General features: G+C 43.0%; 1 protein-coding gene across 1 annotated transcript in view; it reads left to right on the top strand.

Moving 5' to 3' along the window:
* Positions 1-22,946, top strand: part of SMIM28 (small integral membrane protein 28) — a 120,813-nt gene extending 97,867 nt beyond the window's left edge. The window contains exon 2 of the mRNA XM_069236722.1: positions 22,021-22,946. Within this exon, the coding sequence (XP_069092823.1) occupies positions 22,021-22,422 (402 nt within the window). The 3' untranslated portion in view covers positions 22,423-22,946. The remainder of the gene's footprint in view (positions 1-22,020) is intronic.
* The last annotated feature ends 1,238 nt before the right edge of the window (positions 22,947-24,184 follow it).

Consider the following 24,184-nt stretch of genomic DNA (forward strand, 5'->3'; position numbering starts at 1 on the left):
TTGACCCTAAGCTGCAGACTCAAGAATTTCTTCAATATGAAATAGAGTACCCGGTTCCTGCTGGCACATTACCTATTGACCAATATGAAGTGGTCATGTATACCAATGGCTCTGCGCAACCGGCGGTTGGGACTAAACAACAGTATTCAGCTGCATGTGCGGTGGTGAGCGGGACTATGGAGGGGGGAGTCTTCTGCCCCGACATACTTATACTAAAACATTGGGAGATTGCACGGCGCAGCTGGCTGAGCTCAAAGCTCTTTTGTTAGCGTTGGAGCATGCAGAGCCGGCGATATTGACCTTGCTGGTCTGTGACTCCTACTACTGTGTGCAATCCTTCAATGAATATCTGCATTATTGGAAAATGAATGGGTTCAGAGATTCTAAAGGCAACACCATTAAACATAAATTGTTGTGGGTAAGGTTGCGGGTCTGAAAGAAACGCTTCCTAAAGTCCATGTTGTACATACACTTGGACACCAGCGCGTTGGAATACACGTTGCTGGGAATACTTTGGCTGATGAGGCTGCAAAGTCAGCAGTGGCTATCGCCACTGTAGCCGCGGTAACTCGTTCGAGTTCAAAACCAGACATAGAGATTTCGGCTGCCATAAAAGCTACGGCTGATGGCACGCCGTTTCCTAAAGGATTCCCTTCTAAATATAGTTACTGCTTGAGTGGTGCACTAAATGCTGTTGTTAATATTCCAGGCGTTGGTGTACGTGAGTTACCGAATAAGATTGAGAGACCTCGATTAATTTCTGCAGCGCATGAAGGGGTGGCATCTGCGCATGCTGGTGTGGCTGCCACGATTTCGCTTTTACAGGCCCGTTATTGGTGGCCTGGTCTCTATAAGGAGACAAAGCAGTATGTCCTTTGTTGTGACGTCTGTCAGCAAATTAAAGCATCGTCGGCTAGACGCCCGCAGCAGACTCCTCTTCTGATATCAAATAAACCATTACAGTGTGTGTACTTGGACCATTGTGGTCCACTGACACCAGATAGTGCATACAAATACATATTGGTTGCTGTAGATTCGTGCTCCAGATTTGTGTGGGTCTGGCCACAGCGCTCGGCTGACGCTCGGACTGTTATTAAAGATTTGCGTATCTTTGTCGATACATTTGCAGTTGCGGCTTTTCATTCGGACCAGGGCCCTGCTTTTGCCTCTAAGGCATTCAGGGACACCATGGCTTCGTTGGGGGTCCAACTCCAATTCTCGTCTCCATTTCATCCCGAGGGAAATTCTGTTGTGGAGCGTTTAAATCGTGATTTAAAGCAATCCTTAACAGCCAGGGTTATAGGTACGGGTCGTAGTTGGCTAGACCACCTGTATGGAGTACAGAGAGCACTTAATAACTTGCCTAGAAGGTCACTGGGGGGTCGTACTTCATATGAGTGCCTGTTCGGAACACGAATGTATGTTCCTGATCTAGATGGTCCTGGTGTGGAGGCGGCAGATACGCCCTTTGACATAAATGATCGTGTCACTGTTTTGCAGGATTTACAACAATTTCGTGAAGATAACTCTTCTGCGAGTGCTGCCTCCTCTGGAATTAAGGATGAGCCAGTAACACCTACTGGTTGGATACCCAGGATTGGGGATCTAGTGCGTGAAAAGGTCGCAGTAAAGAAAGAATTTGGTCCTTCTTATCGAGCACCTGTCCCGGTGTTGGAGGTGAGCGGCACGAGAACTGTGATTTTGCCACCGCTGCAAGGGGCCAAAGGAAATCGTTTTGTTTCCATTGATAATGTCAAGTTACAACATGTGGCCGATTCTGCACAGCAGACCAAGAGGGACACCCAGTAGTTCCGGCATCCCTCTCACTACTGGGGAAGAAGTCCCGCTGCAGGTGATTAGCACCGACCATGTTTCCTCTCCGAGCTTGGGGAGGGTGGAAGATGATCTTGCGATTGTTCCACAGTCAACGATTGATATCAATTCTTTTTCTCAAGTTGCTGTACGTTCTACTGATGTTTCTGAACATGTGATTTATAGCGTGCCTAGGAGAGAACCTCCATCAGCTTCCTTGTTCACTGTTGCACCTTTTGCAAGAACTGCCTCTGGCTGCTTCAACGACGCGGATGCGGCTGTATCCAGCTCTTCGTCTTCGCTGTCTTCAATCCGAGGTCCACGTAAGCTACTAAGTTGGCTTAAACGTACATATTTTGTTGTTCCTTGGAACAATTTGTGGCTTTTTATGGCTGTACTGACTATTTTTTTATGGTTGGGATTTGTGGTTACCTTTTTTCTGGTAATACATGGTCATTTTCTTCCGGATCGATCAGACATTGAGCACGTGGAGACTGTGTTGAGACCACATTTTTCGTCTCATATGGTTCGAAGAGACTTATCCCATGTGAACATTTCTGCAATACCAATTCCGGATGGAATTGTGTGGGATAAAGTAATGTTTGAAATATATGGTCCCACTGAATTGATTCAAATACCGTATGTTCTTAAGTTATCAATGAATGATATTGTTATTCCAGGCATTGTTTCTGATGATTGGGATGTGAAGACAGTAGATGCTATGCTAAAAGATTTGCAATATTATACTGTCTATGACGATGAAGATGCTTACCAATTTAAAGATAATCATGGTGATATGTTTTGCTACACCTATTATGGACACCACTTTATTCACAAAGCGAGTAGCCCTAAGTCCATCTTTAATTATGTACAATGGGAACATTGCTCGACTCCTCCACAAGGGAGTTCGAAAACGTATAATGATAAATTTGCATATTTTTCTGGGCATGATCAGCGAAGCGCTAAGTCTTACTATTTTAAAGTGACACCGTATTCTAATAAGCAGATTTTGTTGACCGATACTAAATTACTGTATTCTAATTCGTTTGTATCTAAACTTTCGGTCGAAGGATATGAATACTGGTTGAAGACTGTTGACTTGAAAAGTGTTTGGGGTACGAAAAATTGGCAGATGCAAGGCACAGATACATTATTTCGAGCATGCATTATCCCTGTGCAAATGATTTTCCTCAATGACACAGTACAACAGACTAGTTGTTTGGGCTTGGCGTCGATTAGAGAATTGACATTGCCTAGCATACCTGTCCCTTCTAAATTAAATAATTGGCAGCACTATGTGAATGCTACTTTTAGTGAATTTACGCATTGGGTCCAGAATGGTACGCTTAACGCTTCATCGTTACATCCGGGCGGGTGGTTATTGTGGCCTGTAGACACTAATCAGTGTCATCAACGTTTTGTTACCTCTTCTGGGGGGTTCAGGACTAGTAGGGCAGACCCTCGTTACATTTCACCAGAACATGCAGATATAATAACTACATACAGTGTGGGGAAACTTTGTCAACAATGGTTGAAGTACTCCACGCTGGGTGCAGTTAAGTCACACCTCAAGTTACTGTCTAATGGTACTGATTTACAAGATTTCTTGTCAGGTCCCAAGGTGCCCCGGAGAAAAAGGTTCTTATACGAAGTGTATAATGAGTTTTGGAAACTTTCCCAGCAGGAGGCTGCAGCCAGGTTAAGACAGATTGATCGAGAAAATCTGCTGCAGACTTTGTCTGTTGTTGATAATGGCATGCATACCCTTTCTGACCGTGTTTACACGATTGACAGCATTGTCTCTTCTGCTATTGACATTATAAAATCAGACATGTCTTCTTTATATCATGGGCAGAGTCAGACACGATCTATCATGCAGCTGGGTTGGACTCTTCAGACCTTGAAGGCGGGTCGCGTTCCATGGCAGCACATTCGTGCCAGAGAGATCTTTATCTCCTTTAATTTAACTCGTCAACAACAATTGATGGCTAAGAAGGAAGCGACGTATGTTATGTTAAATATTGAAAAATTGGAGAAACTGCCTTTTACGGTGGCTGAGATTCCGTCAGCTGAGTGGTTGATTCATGGGGTTATTAATTTGCCTATCTCCACTCTGCAATTTACTTCTTGTTTGAAGCACATTCCGGTGGGAAGATATGAACTATTGGGTGACAGTTACATACACGAGGTGTGGGAGCTTCCTTTTCAGTACAGATGTGTTAATGGTTTGCGGGAAGTTTTTCTTAGCGGTAGCGACTGCGAAACTTCTGTTAGCCATTCCATGGTTTGTAAACAGCTGTCCTTGCACGGAGCGTGTAATGCTTCGATTGCTAACTTAGCTTGTTATCTGAAGGGAGTTCCGGTCCCGGTAATTCAAAACACTTTCCAGGTGCTTTCTAACGGCAGTTACATTGTTCTTAACAGCGAACGCTGCTGTGGCATGCGTGCCGGAATAGTTTACATCGTCGTTGTCAACAAGGCTGTTACGTGCTGCGGGAATGTGTTGTTCCCCCTACTGAATTTAGGGAGGTAGTGGACATCTGGCCTCATATTGCTACTTCCAAGGTTGATTTCGACAAGTTGAGTCGGCTGAAAGCTTTATTGTTTCAAAAGCATGTGGCCCTTATATCTGCTAGCGAGACCTACGCACTTCAAGTGGCAAGGTCATCGGCGGAGATACAGTCCCTTTTGAATACTAACTTTCCGAGTCACTTCGGTGAACTTGTGGGACGTATATTTAATGCATCCAGCACTGCTGGTATTGGTCATTTTTTCAAAGCCGTTGGTGTTGGTTTCGTTCACACCTTCTCTTCCATATTCGGTTTGATACCTTCGGCTATACACTCTATTTTCGGAAGCATTTTTGGGGGTTTCCCAATTACTTTGGCTTTATTGGCTGGAGTTTTGCTATTGTTGCTGTTTTTTCGCAATGGCTGTCCTGCCACGACGAGATCCTGTATTGCTGCTCCCGTCAGCGCAGCTGTGTCGTGAACGCATGATGCAGTGTTTTGGAGCAACACTCCTGGCTCATTTGGAGTGTGACTGGTCTTTGTCGTTCCGACCGGTTTTGGATTGTGTGCAACCCGTGTTTCGATGCCTTTGGTGCTCGTTTGAACATGCACTGGCTTTCTGTCTCTCACTGCAGCGCTCTCCAGTGGTTGATCTTGATCTGTTGATGTTTCCGATTAGGGCTCATTCCCAGACTTGTGCACTACAGTTGCGTTTGCTTCGTGAAGCTGATTATGAGATTCCCTTCCTGGAGGAAGATGGTTTTGTCTCTTTCCTTGGCACTACACGGGGTGCCGCCCTGAATGGTTTTGGGGCTTTGGAACACACCTGCTCCATGGTACTTTGTGGCGTGGATCTTCCGATATTGACATATCTCGAAGTGGAGGAGCTTCTACGTTCTATTGCTTCTGTCTGACAATTGGATTTTTTTTTTTTCTCTCTCTCCCGACTAAATTGACACTATATTGCAATTCGCTCTCTCGTCACATGTTTCCTAAATTTATGACTTTGCTGTCTTCTCATCTTGTCGAAATGTTGGGTTTAAATTTAGGTCATGTTTTTTTTTAATGTTGTTAGAACCACTTGCTACCGACAAGGGGAGGGTGTAGTGTGGTCAGTTTTACGTATATTTTGCGCATTAGCTTCAGGCCTTAGGCCTCTGTGCACTTTGCCCTAAATATATTTTATTCATTTGCTAACAGCTTAGAGCCTCTGTGCACTTTACTCTAAATGCTTTCTATTAGGCTTCGTACTGTTATTTTACAGAATAGCCAGTTCCACGGTGTTGTTTTTTATTCATATCACACTGTTTTGCCTACTTCAGCACTGGAGTTCTTCATAACATATTCACTCTGTGCTTTAGTCAAGGATACAGTCTGGTACATTGCCGATAGACGTGGTAGGAGTCTAGACTTGCCATTCCTGCGCAGGAACATTTTGTGATGACGATGACATGTTAGTTATAAAATCACTTCCTTGTCCCAATACATCAAGAGGGAGATTCCGACCAGGGAACCACAACTAGACGCTGACTGCCTCGTTGCAGATGCTGAACCAGATCACAGGCCTTTGCTCAGGTATGAGTGTGTCCGTCTCCCTAGTGATACAGAAAGGCAAGCTGAAAGCTTAACATGCTGTGCTCTAAATAGAACAAGCAGAGGGAGAGTAGAAACGGTTAGGAATTATGATAGCTTTATTTCTATGTTTTACTCTCCTGGTTACTATATCAATCCTACTATGTTGTATTGTTCTGGTTATTGCGGCTCACGCCATAATATCTAAAATACAGTCGTTTTATTAAAACATTATATAAAACTTATACTGTCTTTGTCATTTGTATATGAGACCATATTGTGAATGAGAGAGTTGGTTTGGATCTGAGTGACCACGACTTCCCTGAGAAGTTCCTAAGATGTCATGCGCTCGGCTGCCCAATCATTTCTTCCCCGTGGGAGAAATGAGGCACTGCTAGTTAGCCGGAGCAACAACCGGATTTAGGGTGACAGAGTTCCTTACACGTGGGTCAGACTCAGTCCCCCACACCGTTATCGATCCTGCTGCCTAGAAATCCAGTAGTCTCATTTAGAATAATGAGAGCCCACGCGACAAGACCACTGCAGATGTAGTAGTCTGCACAGGTTGGGAATATCAGGCAGACAGTAATAAATGGATGCAAAAGAGCAAATGTAGGAGATCTGAAGTAATCGCCTTTCACCCCAAGATCTAAGTGTATGCACAAATTCTTATGGTAGTGCCCATGAGAACAACAATTCTAGTGCTTGCACAGGAGTCAATGTCATAGCAAGGTAATTATGTACACTCGTTGGTGTCTCAGTGTTATTTTGTTTGGTCTGTCATCATTGCAACATTGGCAGTTTTCAGGGTCAGTTTCCTGTTTATTTATCCATAAGAAAAATGTCTGCATGAGCGCTGCTTTGCAGAATGTTCCAGTGCCAGCCATTGCTCAAGAGCTGGGTATGTCAGTGCTGGAGTGTTGGGGCTGGTGTTAGGGAGAGAGAGCGTGAGTCTGAGGGAGGGGGCAGGGAGCTGATGTGATAGGAGTCAAGAGAGAAGGGCGGGAACCAGGAGCCACAATTTAACCCTTTAAGTGCAGGTGTTGGTCAGAGGTTTGAGGAATGCCACAGGAGAGCAATCGCCAAGCAGGCATCCACCCACTCGACACTATGGATATTGGGGAGCGGTCCATTAGGCAAGGGTTTGTGCTACCCCAGTACATTTTATCCTTACAGTGTTTCTCTACTCCCAGGGGATAGATGGGGGCAATTACCCCAATCTCCTCCCCAAGGGGGCAGAAAGCCCACTGGACACCAGAGAATAATTTAAAATAATATAGGGGTGGGAACTGCTCATTATGGGCATGCTGTGCCCACACACCACAAAAACAAAATATAATGACAGTCTTTCTGCCCCCTGAAGAAACATGGGGATGATTTCCCCAATCTGCCTCCCAGGGGGCTAAAAGCCCACCAGACACTAAGAGCCTGACACTGGGTATTTTCAGGGGTGTATCTTGGTCGGAAAGATTGGAGGGTGACCTTCAGACTTTCAACAATCACACTGATATATCCAGTTAAAATGCAATTATACAAGAAGGTCATGGGGGGGCTCAAGGGACAGTGGAAATGGGATAGGGATGTTTGTTGTTAGGGGTAATAAGTGGCAGGAAACATTATGGCCCATATTTATACTTTTTGACGCTAAACTGCGCTAACGCTGTTTAGCGTCAAAAAGTTTTGCGCCGTCTAACGCCATTCTGAAGCGCCATGCGGGCGCCGTATTTATGGAATGGCGTTAGACGGCGCAATCAGACCGGCGCTGCCTGGTTTGCGTGGGAAAAAACCACGTAGACCAGACAGCGCCGGCGTAGGGGGAAAATGGCGCATGGGCGTCTTAAAATGGGGCAAGTCAGGTTACGTCGAAAAAATCGTCTTAACCCGACTTGCGCCATTTTTTAACGACGCCCATCCCCCATCAACATGACTCCTATCATTGTAAAGATAGGAGTCATGCCCCCTTGCCCAATGGCCATGCCCAGGGGACTTCTGTCCCCTGGGCATGGTCATTGGGCATAGTGGCATGTAGGGGGGCACAAATAAGGCCCCCCTATGCCACCAAAAAAAAATATAAAAAATAAAAAATTATACTTACCTGAACTTACCTGAATGTCCCTGGGGTGGGTCCCTCCATCCTTGGGGGTCCTCCTGGGGTGGGCAAGGGTGGCAGGGGGGGTCCCTGGGGGCATGGGAGGGCACCTGTGGGCTCATTTTGAGCCCACAGGCCCCTTAACGCCTGCCCTGAGCAGGCGTTAAAAAGTGGCGCAAATGCGCCGTTTTTAGCCACGCCAACTCCCGGGCGTCTCTTTTGCCCGGGAGTATAAATACCACGTAAAGGCCTGGGAGTCATTTTTTAGACGGGAACGCCTCCCTTGCATATCATTAACGCAAGGAAGGGGTTCACGCTAAAAAATGACGCACATTCCGGGAACTTTGGCGCTATTCGCCTCTAACGCCATAGTATAAATATGGCGTTAGTTGGCGTTAGTTTTGCGTCGAAATTGCGTCAAAAAAAACGACGCAATTTCGACGCAAACGGAGTATAAATATGGCCCTATATTTTGTAAAACAACCAACAGCAAGTGTGTATTTTCATCTGTGTGTATATTTAAAAATCCATGTAAAATCTGAAAACATTCACCATACCTAGCTGAGAGCACCTGTACCCAACAACTTACTTCAAAATACATTTGTTAGGGGGTGTAACACCCTAAACACCACCCTTGAAACACTGGCCTTGGGTATTTTGTTTTTCGAGGAAAAGAAAGTGGTGTGGGTGTTGCACTCTGACATTGGCCACACCCCCACCTGGTGCATCCTAACCTCAGGGCTGACTTCTAAAGCGTCAGTCTTTCTACTCCTCTGTGGACTAAATACTTCCTTCCAAATGTCAAGCAAGAGGACATTTGATTCTTCTGGGTGTTGTTTTTAGATATGGGCCACTAACTAGTGTGTGGCTCACAGACAATATTGTCTCACTTGCAATGGTGAATGGCTTTACTTTTTGTGCTCAGGTAGGCTGCCACCTGGGAAATCCTACCAGATCCAGGACAGTTCTGAAAACTAGACACCAGGGGAGTCCATGGTGGTGTGCTTCACGTGGCTCCCATAGCAGTTTCTAACCCAGATTGCCCTGCAAACCTCATACTTTGTCTAAAAACACACATTTTCCTCAGATTTCTGTGAGGAAAACTCCTGTAACCTGCAGGGAGACAAATATTTCCTACCACCCTGAGATCTCACACATCTCCTGATAAGATCAGTACCCCACTTGTGTGGGTGGGCAAAGAGACCATAACACAAAAGGCCCTAAATTGCTATTGCTATGAGAGATCAACAATAGGGGTAGCTGTGGGATTTTGAGCCGTGCTCAGCCATCATTCATGGACCCCTACCAACCTCAGACATTTTTTAAAATTAGACAACCAGAGCATTCCAAGGTAGTGTTTCTTGCATGGATCCCACAGAGTTTTCTTACTCAAAATGCCCTGCAAATTTCAAACTTTGCCTGAAATCCCGTTTTCCTTATGTTTCTGTCATGGAAACTTCCATAATCCATAGGAATCCTTGCAATGGCGCCCATGGACCTTGGTTTGATCCATTCAGTACCGGTCACACAAGTGGCACAGCATCTTTATCGGCACAAGTAGGATGATACTGGGTGGTAAGAATTTTGTGGATTCTTGTTGATTCTGGATGTCCATCACAGAAATGTAAGGAAAATGTGTGATTTCAGGCAGAGTTTGAAGTTTGTAGGGCATTGTGGGTAAGAAAACCTCCTGGGATCCACACAAGGTACACAACCCTGGATGGCTCCAAAGCACGGCCCCAAATACTGCAGCTACAACGATTGCATATCTCTCAACGTAGAGCTTTAGGGCCTTTTGTTTTGTGGCCTCCTGAGGTGCCGTTTTTTATCAAGAGACAAGTGGGAACTCAGGGCAGTAGGAAATATGTGTCACCCCAGAGATTCCAGAAGTTTCCACCACAGAAATGAGAGGAAAGTGTATTTTTTAAGCAAAGTTTAAAGTTTGAAAGGGATTCTGGGTAAAATGATCTAGCATGAGTCACACAAGTCACACACGCACATACTCCCCTTGTTGTCTGGTTTTCAAAAACGGGCAGGTTTGCTAGGTTTCCCTGTTTGCTGGCTGAGCTAAGGTCCACAATCCACAGCTACCCACTTTGCAATTTTTTTTTTACTTTTGAGTGGAAAAATGTGATGTATCCATGTTGCATTTTTGGCTGTTTCCTGTCACGGGCACCAGTCCTACCCACAAAAGTGAGGTACCATTTTAATCGGGAGACTTGGAAGAATGCTGTGTAGTAGGAAGTTTGTGGCTTCCCACATCTTCCAGAATTTTTCATCACAGAAATGTGGGAACATTTTTTTTTTAGTCCAAGTTTGAGGCTTGCAAGCGATCCTGGGTAACAAAAAAAACCTGGTGAGAGCCACACGTCACCCCACCTTCGATTCTGCCAGTTGTCTCATTTTCAAAAATGTGCAAGTTTGCTAGGTTTCCCTAGGTGCCGGTTGAACTATGGCCCAAAATTCTCAGCTACCCACTTTGCAAAAAAACAAGTCAGTTTTGAGTGGAAAAATGTAACGTATCTACGCTGTGTTTTGGGCTGTTTCCAATTGCGGGCACTAGGCCTACCCACGCAAGTGAGGTAACATTTTTTTAAGAAGACGTGGGAGCATACAATAGTAGAACATTTTGTTATTAACAATTGGGTTTTGTTGCATTTGTGACATCCAAATGAAAGCCTGTGTGTAAGAAAGAAGAGAAAAAATGTCTCTAAATAGTATGCTAGTACCATACGTGCCAATAGATCCGATTCAGGCGAGAGACTCTTGGCTTTTTAAGTCAAAAAATGACTTCATTTTGGCTGTCTCCTACCTGAAATCGCCTCTGTTTCAATGGAAGTCAATGGGGGAAATACATTTTCCTGATTATTTTTTTTTAATCTCCCAATTTCCTCTTTTAAAATGTTGGCATGTATGTAGTAGAAGTACCTGCAAATTCAGATATGTGCAAATTACCACTGCTCCTACACTTCACATCTTGTGCCCATTTCAGAAATGCATTGGTCTCCTTGATACCCATTTTCACTCTACATATTTCACCATATGAATTGGACTGTACTCTGTACACAATGAAAAACCATTGTACGGTGCAGCTCAGTTGTTGGGTCTGGGTACCTTGGGTGTGTGGAGAACCTACAAACCTTATATATCCCCACAACCAGAAGAGTCTAGCAGACATAATGGTATACTGTTTTTGTAATTCAGCCATTGTGACAACAAGTTACAGATGAAAATGTTGTTACAAATGGTCAGTTTTTTCTTACTCATTTTCAATATTTATTTATTTCAATAGTTTGTTTCTTTGGGAAAACCTTGAGGTATCTAAATATACGACCACTCCCTTAACTCTGAATTTTGTCTACTTTTAAGAAACCTATAGCCTTTCTGCATCACCCATGGATTTACCGCTGGTTTCCACCACACACCGGAAGTAGGTTGTGAGCACAAAAAAAGGAACAATGGAATAACTCTTTGAATAATGCCAAAACTCTGGTAAAAATGTTGTTTTTTTATTTAGCTCTGCATGTTCCTGAAAACTGAGAAGATGGTGACCTTAGCACAGCAAACCATTTGGTGATGCCATTTTTAGGGGAAAAAACAGACCCTTTTATCCAGAGTACATGTTTTCCTATTTTTCTCCCCAAACTCAAAATCTGATATATTTTACATATTTTCTTGGTCCCCTCCAGGGAAATCCATAAACCCAGGACACCCTTGGAATTCTCAGGATGTTGGAAAAAATTACACATATTTAGCATGGATACCTTATGTGGAAAAGGGGTCATTACTTGGGTAAGGGGGGCTGTAGTTAGGAGGTTAATACCAGGTAGCCAGTGGAGTACTCATATTTTGAGAGTTACCCTGAGCATCTCTCAGAGAAGTCCTATATTTATGGCATCACAACTGGGTTTCAGTAAGCTACCTTCCCTGCTTCAATAGAAATGATGCTGAATGAGAGAACTCAAATGTTAAATTACTTATGGTGAACTCCCAGGATTCCACAGTATGGAACAGTATTAAGGTAATGGAACCCATCCCTTGCATGCCTGAACATTCTGAAGGACGGCCAGATGAGACTGAAGGACAGGGACGTATGGGAATAAACAGAGCAACAATCAGAGGTGAACAGTCCTCTAGTCCTCTGAAAAATGATACTGCATTTGATGCATCATTGATTGCTGCGATCTTTCCAAGGTGACCCTGCTTTTTACGTCTGCCTACACAGCACATGTGCTGCGCTGCAAGACATATTGTTTACAATTCAGTGAGCTTACAACCCGTTCACAGCATACCATTAGTTGTTTTTGTTTTCACTCTCATTTCCAATCTTTCGTTCACTTAGCTCCTGTAAGCTTTCCTTCTTTTCTTATGTTAGCTTCTCCCTGGAGCATGAAACAAATTCCTCCGTGCCTTTATTCTTTTTTGTCTGTTTGCAATGCACTTTTTTTTATAAGCCTTTTGGCACTATTTATGGATGTGCAATGTGCTTTTCTATTTTTAACACAAACATATGGCTTTCATGCTATCTGCTATTTTTATTGAAGATTTAGTTACTTACTTCCACAGCAGTACTACTCTATGCTACTCCACTGTGTGCCACGCTACTCTATAGCAGTGCACTCTGCGCCACTCTACTCAATGCCACACCACTGTACTCTCCACCACTCCACTGTAGACAACTCAATTCTACGCCACTCTGCTCCTCTCTACACCATTTTATTCTTCTCTATGCCACTCCAGTCCACTTCGCACAGTGCTATCTTACGGCACTCCACTCTACGCCACTCCACACCACACTATGCTACTCTACTTTATGCCACTCTCTCACATTCCACTCAATGCCACTCTACCCCACCCCACTCTATGCCAGTCTACTCTACGCAACTCTAACCCACCCTACTCTGTTCCACACTACTATACTCCACGCCTCTCTACTCCACTCCTATCAGCCACTCTACTCTACATCACTCTGTGCTACTCTTCTCTACCCCACTCTACTCCTCTCCATGCCACTCTACTCTACACCACTTTACTCCACACAATGACACTATACATCACTCTACTCTCAGTCACTCTACTCTACGCCATTCCACTCTATGCTCTCCACTTTTCGCCACTCTACTCCACACCACTCTATGCCACTCTACTCCACGCCTCTCCACTCTACACTTCTACTCTACACCCCTCCACTCAATGCCACGCCACTCTACTCCACACCACTCTCCCATATGCAAGTCTATACCATGCCTCTGTACCCCACACCACTCTTCTCTACATTACACCAATCCATGTCACTCCACTCTATGCCACTCTACTCCACTCCACCCCACTTTGCCACTCTATGCCACTCTATTCTGTCATTCTACTCTACTCCACTCAACCATATGCCACTCCAGTCTATGCCTCCACACACCACTCTACTCTACGCTACTTTACATCACTCCAATTTATGCCACTCTGTATCACCCTACTCTATGCCACTCCAATCTGTGCCAATCTATGCCACTCTGTGCAATGCACTTTACTCTACGGCACTCCACTCTACCAATCTAGTCTTCGTCAGTCTACTCTGCGCCACTCTACACCACTCCACGTAAGTCTACACCACTCTATGCCACTTCACTCCACACAGTGCCACTCTTTGCCACTCTTTTCTACTCTATTCTACTACATTCCACTGTGCACCTCTCTGCTCTATGCCAGTCTACTCCATGCCACTCTATTCTGTGCCACTCTACTGTACACCACTTTACTCTATGCCACTCCACTCAGTGACAATCCATTCATCTCTACGCCACAACACTGTGCCACTGTGTCCTTACTCCAGCCCACTCCACTCCACACCACTCCACTCTACCCCATTCTCCTCTATGCCAGCTGTTATACAACATACCTGAAAGACGTTGGCAAAGTCAATAGATCTCACCTAGGCGAGACCTGTTAGCCCTGCCAATGCTTGTTAAGCATGACAGGCACTCACTGAGGCGTCTTTCGGTCACACTACTTTTTGCTACGCCCGTGTGACAGGCTGCCCGAGACTCAGCGGCGCCATTGTTTTTGCCTAACGCCCCGAATCGTAGCCTCTAAACATAACATTTCAAAATAAATCAGCAAAACGCGAAGGATGTGACCGTGCTGAGAGCACGCCAAGCCCTGTGTAAATAATACATGACAATAACGACGTGAAAATGCAAGGTTGATGATCCCTGAGCTGCTGTGTGAGTGCCCCCTGCACTGCAGCACTTTCTGCGCGGCTCGCATTACACATCGATAATGGTATTTTGTGTAAAGAGGGAAAGAGCGGATCACTTACCGTAATACAGTAAGATGATTGCCGTCCTTGGGAACAGAAAGCAGGGCAGAACAAAAACAGAACATCATCGCGCGGACAGAAAACCCCGGAGCGCGCGCTTTCTGCGTTTATCACTTTGATATAACTTTTAGTCTATGGTGATGAAATGAGTGAGTTTGTGACCCTAAGATATTGAACTTAAAGGCAACAAGGGTTTACTATTTTGTTGTAGTTTTGTCAGACAATGACATTTTGCCTTTTTTCTCTTTTTCAGTACCTTTTATACTGTGCTTGCTATGAATGTGAAAATATTTCCGTTTGTTGTCAATCGGGGCTGGACGTACAAACCGTTTTCAAAGTCGCAGAGGGTGTAATTTACAAAGTCACCAGCTTTGCAAATTCAGTGTACCAAAGACTTTTTGCAAATTGCAAAATTATTTCTTGCTCGCAAAATTACTTTTGCAAATCATTTCAACTCACAAATAGACCGGGGATTCAAAGGACCTTCCCTTACTCACTTTGTGCCTGATTACGACCTTGGTGGATGGGATACCCCATCACAAACGTGACGGATATCCCGCCCGCCGTTTTACAAGTTCCATAGTATATAATGGAGGTTGTAATAGAGGGGACAGGCTATTCGTCACATTTGTGATGGAGTATCCCACCCGCCAAGGTCGCAATGCTATATATAAATGGTTGGCGAACCATTACAACTATACTAATACTGACAGTGAAATGATCAGAAATGTACTTCCTGCCTCCAAGGGCCTCCTGATTCCTGCCAAACTCCGCAATCAGACTTTTTGTGCTGCGGATAAGATTCACTTCATCCGCCTCCATGGTTTTTAAATGGGGATTTACAAATGTCCTTGTCTTGTGCCAACCGTGGTGGACTTGAAGCAGAACATTCCCCATGTTTGCTGTGATACCAGGATCTACCGAAAATTTGGGAGGATATTTTTTTCTGTGATTCATTTAATTTCTAATTCCAACTACCAGTCATCTCCAGCTCTTTTATTTCAGGCTGGTATCGTGAGGGCTCAATAATTCCTGATGATAAACCTTTCATAGTCAGTAGTGCTGCAGTAACTCGAATAATCCTTGATGGAGTACGGCAGGATAGAAGGCCCTTCTACTCAGTGGTGGCAAGAATTTCGATGCCGTTGCCATTCTGAACAGGCATACTTAGGCCCATACTTCCAAGCGGCGTGTTCCACCGGTGCATCACTTTTAGTGACGCACCGGCGTACAGGCTGCACACCCATATCTACAAGGCCATGCAAAGCCACTTTGCATGGCTTTTCGTGGCCTTGTAGATATGGAGAAAGGAAACGCAGAGCAAGTTGCTGCATTGCCTTACTCTGTGAAAGGGAGGCGTTTCCATGGGTGTTGCGTGGGTGTGCCTGGGAATCCATGGATTTCGACACATTCCTAGATTTACAATGTTTTGTAAATCTGGGAATGTGCCAAAAGCTTACGCCACCCCAGGGGTGACGCAACAGGGGTCTCCCCGTTTTTATCTCTTTCTATGTGTACTGCATTCTGCAGCACAAATAGAAGGAGGAAATCACCTTCTTTGATTGTTTTATGCAGGAAAGTGTACCTTCCTGCACAAAAACAGTCACCCCCACAACGCAGACTGTGCCTTTGTTGGCATATGGTTACAATTCGTGTGCCAGCACAGGGTGAGAGGACAGAAATGTGTCATATCTTGCAGATAAAGCACATTTCTGCCCTTTCCCTTTGGTGCAGGGCGGCGCAGCAAGGCACCTGCCCTGCCGCCCTGCGCCACAGGCCTTGTAAATATGGCCCATAGTTTTTTATCATTCAGATTCAAACAGTGCACACTTATAATGTATTAACTTGCAGGCTAAATACAGAGAACATGCTTGTGTCCATTCTTTTATTTGAACTAATACTAGGGATGTGTTATGTTGTACTCATAGATTGTATTGTACATTTGGTTGGTCATAGCTTGAATATTTCTTTATACTGTAGTTTCTTTTTGCTGTACTTCAGTTTCTCCTAATCATAAAATAGAATAAAAAAGAAATATTTAAAATTAGCCTCTGTCCCATGAAAAGTCATGGGCTACTTAAAAAACTGTTCATTTGTAAGGCTTACGAACACAGGGATATAGGTCTGTGCTCCCTCGCAGGCCTCAACCCTTGTGTTTTCTGGCATTGGCAGGGGTGGCAAAATTCCTCCTTCCTCATATATTTTAATGAGGGAGAAGACCAGGTGACTTCCTGCTACTGTACATTTTTCGATATGAGTGTTTAGTACATCAGTTGCATTGAAAAATTAAGTCCAGGTCACAAACCAGTCAGGATACAAAAAATACTGACCTCTTGAGACCTGGGCTTAGTACACAGAACATCGAATTCGTGATTTATATGTGACTTCCAAAGAAGATTCAGTTAGTTTCAGACTGCTGCAACTGATCAAATGAACAGCAGAGAGAAGCCAGGCAAATACAAAACGGCGTAGTTAAGAGAATCATTGTGTTGCCGGGGGTGGATGCTAAAATGGCATCACTCCGCCGTGCCCAGCTGCCCTCTTTAAGGTGGCAGATGCAGCAAGCCGGCATAATGCAAAGGGAGCCTGGCGTCACAAATATTATCTACTGTGTATAATTACAGCAAGCACTCGTCTGTGCAGTATATGTGTGCATAAAGCATTTTATTAGGTCTCATAAATGTTTCCAAATACAATCTGCATTTGCTGTACTTCCCATTTACTCAATGGACCAACATGGAATGCTGGGTTAAAATCAGTGGCAGCTGCCATATATATAGAGTGGTGCGGAGGCATTACTATACCAATAGAAAAAAGACACCTTTAGTTGCCACAATATCCTCCTCGCTGCAGTGTCTTCTGTCTTCGAAGCTCCCGAACCAGGAAACTGCACTACTCAATCCTGGTGCTGCTCTCATGCTGTTAAACAGCACAAGAGAAGTGTTAGGATTAAAGGGAGTGACCTTTTTCAGCGTTCTTAAAAGCACCTCAGGCCTGTGCTTTCATTAGGTTAGAGAAGTTTGAAGTGTGCGAATGCCTGGCTGGCCGTCGCAGGACGGCCGGCCAAGGGCCATAGTGCACAGCTCCCTGCTTCCACTCAGCAGCAATTGCCCTGCCCCATCCTGACACTCGGTTCAGGATTGGTTGCTGAACAATAAAATGACAATAAATAAACTTTATTACCATTTTATATTTCAGCTGCTCTGGAGCGATGCTTCTTTGCTCTCATGGAGGAGCCGCTCCTGTTTAAAACTATTGATAAAGTGTATGTGTAATAGCCTGGCGTTTGTGAAAATGTGTCTTTCAAGTGCAGAATACAGGCCTCTGGTGTGCTAAGATGCGCATATGGCTGCCGCTGCACTTCATATAGGCAAATCAGGTACCATAATACTCTACAAACTATTATATGATCCACCAGAACCCGTGACCTGTCTTATCTCAATCCCAGATCAGTCTACTACAATTCATACTTGGGCTAATGCATAATACTTAAATACATTATTCAAAGCAAGGCCCCCCTTCATTCTCAGTTATTACATTAGGTGCAAAAGAACCTTGGGTCGGTAATCCTTCTACACTAAGGGCCATATGTACGAAGACTTTTTCCCATAGACACAGAATGGGTAAAAACCTTTGCTACATCTGGCCCTAAATGTGGCATAAGGTTGTGCAACTACTCAAATTATTTACTATCTAGCTCAATTTGGTAGGGTCTGAAACAAGTGCAGCATCCTTGTTATATGTTACATTTTTACTGTGTTAATCCGTTAAAGCCAAGTGACAAGCGAGGGTGACCAGTTAGAGGTATTTTTGAATCTCTCACAGCAGGGGAGGAAAGAGGAAATTGTATAGGTTTATTATATAATTTTATTCTGTAAGTATTTAATATGATGCCCTGGTCATTTGAATGGAAAATGATTTTTCAAATATTAGACATCATCCAAATGAAAGTTTAGCTTTAAGACTCAGATTTCTCCTGCTTCTGCATCAAATTCAGGCAGCTGCTGGATTTGTTCGTACAGTGACGTTTAGGGGCTCAAGAGTCAGGATGATGTTATCTGATAAACCGAAATTTTATAATATGTATATTAAGCGATAGTTAGCAGTATCATCTTTCATTAATAGCTTGAGCGAGAGACCTGAGTTAAGACACCTTAATTGTTTTTGGCGATGGAATTTATGTTTTGTGTTTTAAGGTATGTTTTATGTTCCTCTATGCAGAAAATATGTCAAGATTGCTATAGATGTAATCCCTAAAAACCATCACAGCAATCTTGACATATTTTCTGCATAGAGGAACATAAAACGTACCTTAAAACACAAAACATAAATTCCATCGCCAAAAACAATTAAGGTGTCTTAACTCAGGTCTCTCGCTCAATGGTCAATTTGGCCTAAATATTGTTTACAAAAATACTACACTATTGGAGATAGGCTTTCTATTAAGTCCAACTGAACAATGTCTTTGTTAAAGATATTACCTACCATATTTTAGTCCAAAGAATCTTAGCAGTCGCGGCTTGCAGCGCTTAAAAGGGGTGGGGCGGGTGCGGCGCGTCAGGGAGGGGAAGAGGGGGAGAGAGGAAGGGGGTAGCAGGGGAGGGCTCCCAGTGGCTTCCAGGCAGACTGGGACCCTGGGCAGGCTCTCTAGCCCAGCAACTGTGTTGCTGGGCGGAGACAGCCTACTGCGCATGTTGGTTTGGCCAGCCCAAGACGGCATGCCAAATAAACATGCGTTTTGTGGGGGTGTGCTGAGCACTCCCCCTCAGTGCACGTCACCCCCATGGCCCGCCTCTTTCAGAACAAAAGGATAATAAGCATAGTTTATTATGCTTTATCCTTTTGTTCTGAAAGGTTTGCAGCTTCTGCTGCTGGCGGGGGGAGGGAGGTGGCGCTCCTCCACCCTTATGGAGGAGCCACCGCTGAATCTTAGGCCTACAAAATTTGGCACCATACAGTTCAGGACAATACCAACGCATGCCAAGCCTACCTCCTTCCCCTAAGTATGCCATGTTCTCATTTTTGAATGCAGGACCTGAGAGGAATTATGTATTCAATGTTTTTGGTCAACGTTGTCACATTTTTACCAGATCTGTCTTGGCAGATTTTCATGTCTCTATACATTTATTTCGTCACCTTGCCCCATTAAACTGTAATTTATGTGACCAACTTAAATATTGTTTATGTATTGGAAGATGGACTATTATGAATATTATGTCTCTCCTATTCCAAGTATACCCTGGCTTGAGTTACATGTGAAAATCAATCAAAAAATTAATATGTAGGATTAGTAAATTGTTGGATGTGTATGATTTTTATGATACACAATTTTTTTATATTATTGCATTCTGCAATGTGATATTTGTGACTGTATTTGCTGTATTTACTTTCAACGCAATTCCGTAATTTTACATTAGCAGTTATTGATTTCTAAGGGTTTCTACAAGACTGACAAATACCTGTCTAGTTAACTGTTGTTATTTCAAAAGGACACAACATCATAGAATGAAATGAATTGAAAGAGCCTCAGGCCACTTTCTCTTAATTGTTTTTGCTATGAGTCTCTAACAATGGGTTTATGTTATAAAAGTCAAGTGTGGAAAGTGAAGGGAAAAAGGGAATCGTCATGCCAGGTGACATTGGATGAACACACAGAATCATACCTCAGACCCCAATTAAAGACTACCAGGATGAGAGGCATTTATTCTTTGTTCACTGACTTATCGGTACAGCTGGCCTTGTTAGAGCAGACCTTGCAAATGCATTTAATATAAGATCTATTGTTTAAACAGGCATGCAGGCGCATACATTCTCTCTAGCTCTAAATAGGTTTTATTTTCAGCTCTAGTAGAATTAGATTGGTTCTTAGAAGTAACAGAATGTAAGTAGGTTGATTTATCACTGCATCTGCGTTAGAATGATTCATCTTATTTATGCTTTTGGTAAACATTGCTGTTGTCATTTTATTTGTCTTTATTGTGGTTACAGTTGATATCATGTACACTAGACCAGGGTTTTTATCTTAAATACATATATCAAATGTATCCCCTTTGTACTATTGTTCTTGAGTGTGTAATTGCTTAATTAAAGAGGGTTCGGGATTTCACTAGCTATCCTTGTAATGTCTCATGGGATTGATTGTTATCTGAAACACATCTCAAACTAATATTGCTCTGTGGGTTTCAGAATGGTTGCAGTACAACTGGTTTTCTGATTCAGGATGACACATTGACTAAGTCCTTAGTGCCAGGTGATCTAGAATATAGATCTCTGTATCACTAGAAACATTTAGAGAACATATCAGGCCTTCACCTATCCTAGTTATAACATCCATCTAACTAACAGAATGGCAAGAGCAAAACCCTTTATAATAGTTTTACGGATGTACTCAAACATCATATATGTTGTACCCTGGGGCTTTACCTAATATGTGCATAACATCCTGGTAATACCTACAGATGGGTAGGCATTATCGCCACAAAAACAGACAATTAATATTACTAACTAATGTTTTACTATTTGTTCAGTGCTGCATATGTTTCACATTCATAGCACTGTACAAAACAGTTGCCCTTATTACCTACCAGTGAGCTTTTATTTGATGTGTGCTATTTCCATGGTGTTTCATTATCTCCTGTCTCTCCATGAGAAGGGCTAAGTAATCGCCAGTAATTGATCTAGTTACAAATCTAGTCAGTCCCGCTTATTTTAATTTTCTATTATGTTAAAATGTTGATGAATAAGGTCTAAAAGTCTGATAATTTGCACAGAAAGTTAAAAAAAATATGTAGATTTCCTGGCACACACCGATCCCTAAAAAGGTAGATTATTTGATGGACTCCTTCTGCTGGTTTATGATTATGATTAAAGTGCTATTGTTTCTTGACATTTAAAAGATTTCCCATGTAGAGAAAGCTCTTACCCTATACTACAAAAAGGTGTAGTCATTTAAGTCTTATTCACGCCCAATGTGTATACCTGTTTCACCCTTTTTAGCAACTAAAGTTAAGCGCATAACTTAGAGGCTTAAAAAAACTGGGAATGTTTGTAAGCACTTACAAAGTCACAACTTTGTGGCTATTCTCTATATTCCTAATGCTATCCCTGGGCCTACCCTCAGAACACCCATGTTCCATGTCATAACCCTACATTCACAACTAAGGAAAATCTGTCTGATTCCCTGATTTTCCCCTTGTATTTATGCTCTGAGAATTCCTAAAATCCAGGTTGTGTAAATCAGGATTTTCTAGGAATTCATAAACCATACTTATTGTATTCTTCAGTGCAATTTATGACTGAAGCAAGTTTAGTGAAAGGGGCTGTGTGTTTTTACATAAGCCTATAGTCACATGTTAACTAACTGGAGGCCTCCGGTGGACAATCCTTACCCCACCTAGGAAACAGAAGTGGGCGAAGGGAGGGGAGAGTAGGGGATATCGACAGGGAGGGAAGAGGAGGATAGAAGTACAGGGGGACAGCCCTGAGAGTTTAAACATGGAAGAGTCCAAGAAAGCGGAAGAGATACTCCACCAATCTAAAATGTAATGTGATGCCATTTTACATAGTATCACCCTGCAAAACCTCATTCAAGCATTGTGTTTATAGTTCTTTGTTTCTGTCACAGAATCTTTAGATCAGGAGGAAAAATGAACAGATATAAAAAAAAGTACATACAGATTTGTGCAAAAAGTAGTAATAAACTACTCTTTCTGTTTTCCTTATAGAGCGAAAATCAGCAAGAAATCAGCTCAACCAAAGAAGATATTGAACCTTTTCTGTGTATCCTCCTGCCTACTGCTGCACTCCTCGTTATAGGGTTCTTCTTCCTCTTCCTGTACCGCAGGTGTAGGCAAACAAGTCCGCAGGGACAGATATTCACAATAGGTCTTCAGGAGAACATAGGAGAACGGGATGGTGACTTCTTTTCCGCACTAACCTGGAGCAACGAGCCCTTCCAATACTCCACCTTGCTCCCAGAAGCTTCAATGCTAACCGTGTGCTTGCCGCCAACATATGAAGAAGCCACCACAAAAGCAGCCTGCAATGCCAGCATCAGAATTGTACAGGAACCACTGCCCCCTTATGAGGAAAATACAGACAAGTCAAACAATTACAACAATCAATGATGTTCAAGCAGTTTAATGTCTTATAAATGGACATTGGTGTCCACGTTGAGCAGACACTTAACATAATGCGATTTCTAAGTGCTTTTAAGGGCTTTTATCATAGAGTTTCATTCTATTTTCTCTCATTATCTAATTATTTAAAAAGACTCACAAGTGCTAAACCATTATCGCAGAACTCAGGAAGTTGTACAAGAGTACTGGTAGCCTACAAACAAGCACGCATCTATGGAAATTCCGTGGAACCACAAAGGATCATCATGTCCAAGGAGCACTGGCATTGATGGCCAGTGATGTCACATGCCAGTGTAGAGGCAAGCTTCAGCACTCTCTTTGAGATAGAACAAAGACTCCTTAAAGCAAGGATATTGGTGCATTTGAGTAGTTGCTTCGTAGATGCACAACAACCTCCAAAGGAAAACAATTTTTTATTGATTTTTTAAAATTAAGTTATTTGTATTGCTGAATATAAAATAATATATAAAAAGGCTGAAAATAGAGATTGTAACAATTATAATTTCTGCTAATAAAGCAAATTTAAGTGGAAAGATGAGTGTTGTCAAAATATATGTACATTTCGATTTCAGATTTTCTAATCATTAATGCACGATGTTGCCTTTAATCATAATATACAGTCAAGCTTTCATGATCAATGTTCACGTACATCAAAACGGAGTGATCAACAGATCTGCTGTACAGACTGTTAGACCAGAGACTTGGTTTAACATAAATCTGATGTTCACCCTCCACTTATCTGATTAATAATCCTAGGCACTTCCAATGTTATTATACTACTCTAAATCATCTTCAGTTTCTCCCTTAGACTACTCTTCAGTCTTTGGTTTTACTTCATTACCTAACCCCACCTCAGCTAACTTTTCACTAGTGTTTTAATACAGTTGGTCTTCAAACCGGACCATAATGTTATCACTAGGTTCTTTTGCCATAACCTACTGGGACCTTGCTGCATTTTCCTTTACCTAATGATGATCTTGCTTATTTTTATCCATCTCATCAGGGTCTTCTTTTGACCTTTGTATTAGAAAATCCATGAACTTTGGTACTAATATCATCATTCCATTACTTACAGAACATTGCAATTCCTGTCAAATTTTAATATGACTTCCCAAATTCTGGAAGAGAGCAATATTGGCCCAGGATCTCAGGAACCCCAATGTACACCATTCCATTCTTGACAACTATTGTTCAATCGCATTTCTTCCTTTAGCATCCAAAATTGTTTAATCTATTGTTCATACTCATTTATTTTCCTTTGTTGAAACTCTGATCCTGATTTAGAGTTTAGCAGATGGGATACTCCATCACAAACGTGACAGATATTCTATCTGCAGCACTACAGGAGCCAGAGGATATAATGCACTTGTAGTATGGTGGATGGGATATCAGTCACATTTGTGATGGAGTATGCCAGCCTCCAAAGTCTACATCAAGCTCTTCGTCTCTTCTTGACCACATCCAAAACCAGTTTTTGCCTTCACCCACAAATTAAATCTGTGATTACTGGACTCTGGATAATCTCTGTCTTTTTCTGAACAAAGCTGTGCTGGCCTTACAGGGCATGTCAGCAGCTTTTGATATTGTCTCTCGCAACCTCTTCCTTCCTCGCTTGCACGAGGTTGGAGTGAGCGGTGGTGCACTGCACAGGGTAGTCAGCCTCTCGTTCGGTGGAGCGTGGAGTTCTGTAGGGGTCATCCTTTAGCCCAAAGCTCTTCAAACATCTATAAGAGCCCAACATCAACATTGA

This window comes from Pleurodeles waltl, chromosome 5 (genome assembly GCF_031143425.1).
Source record: "Pleurodeles waltl isolate 20211129_DDA chromosome 5, aPleWal1.hap1.20221129, whole genome shotgun sequence".
Lineage (NCBI taxonomy): Eukaryota > Metazoa > Chordata > Amphibia > Caudata > Salamandridae > Pleurodeles > Pleurodeles waltl.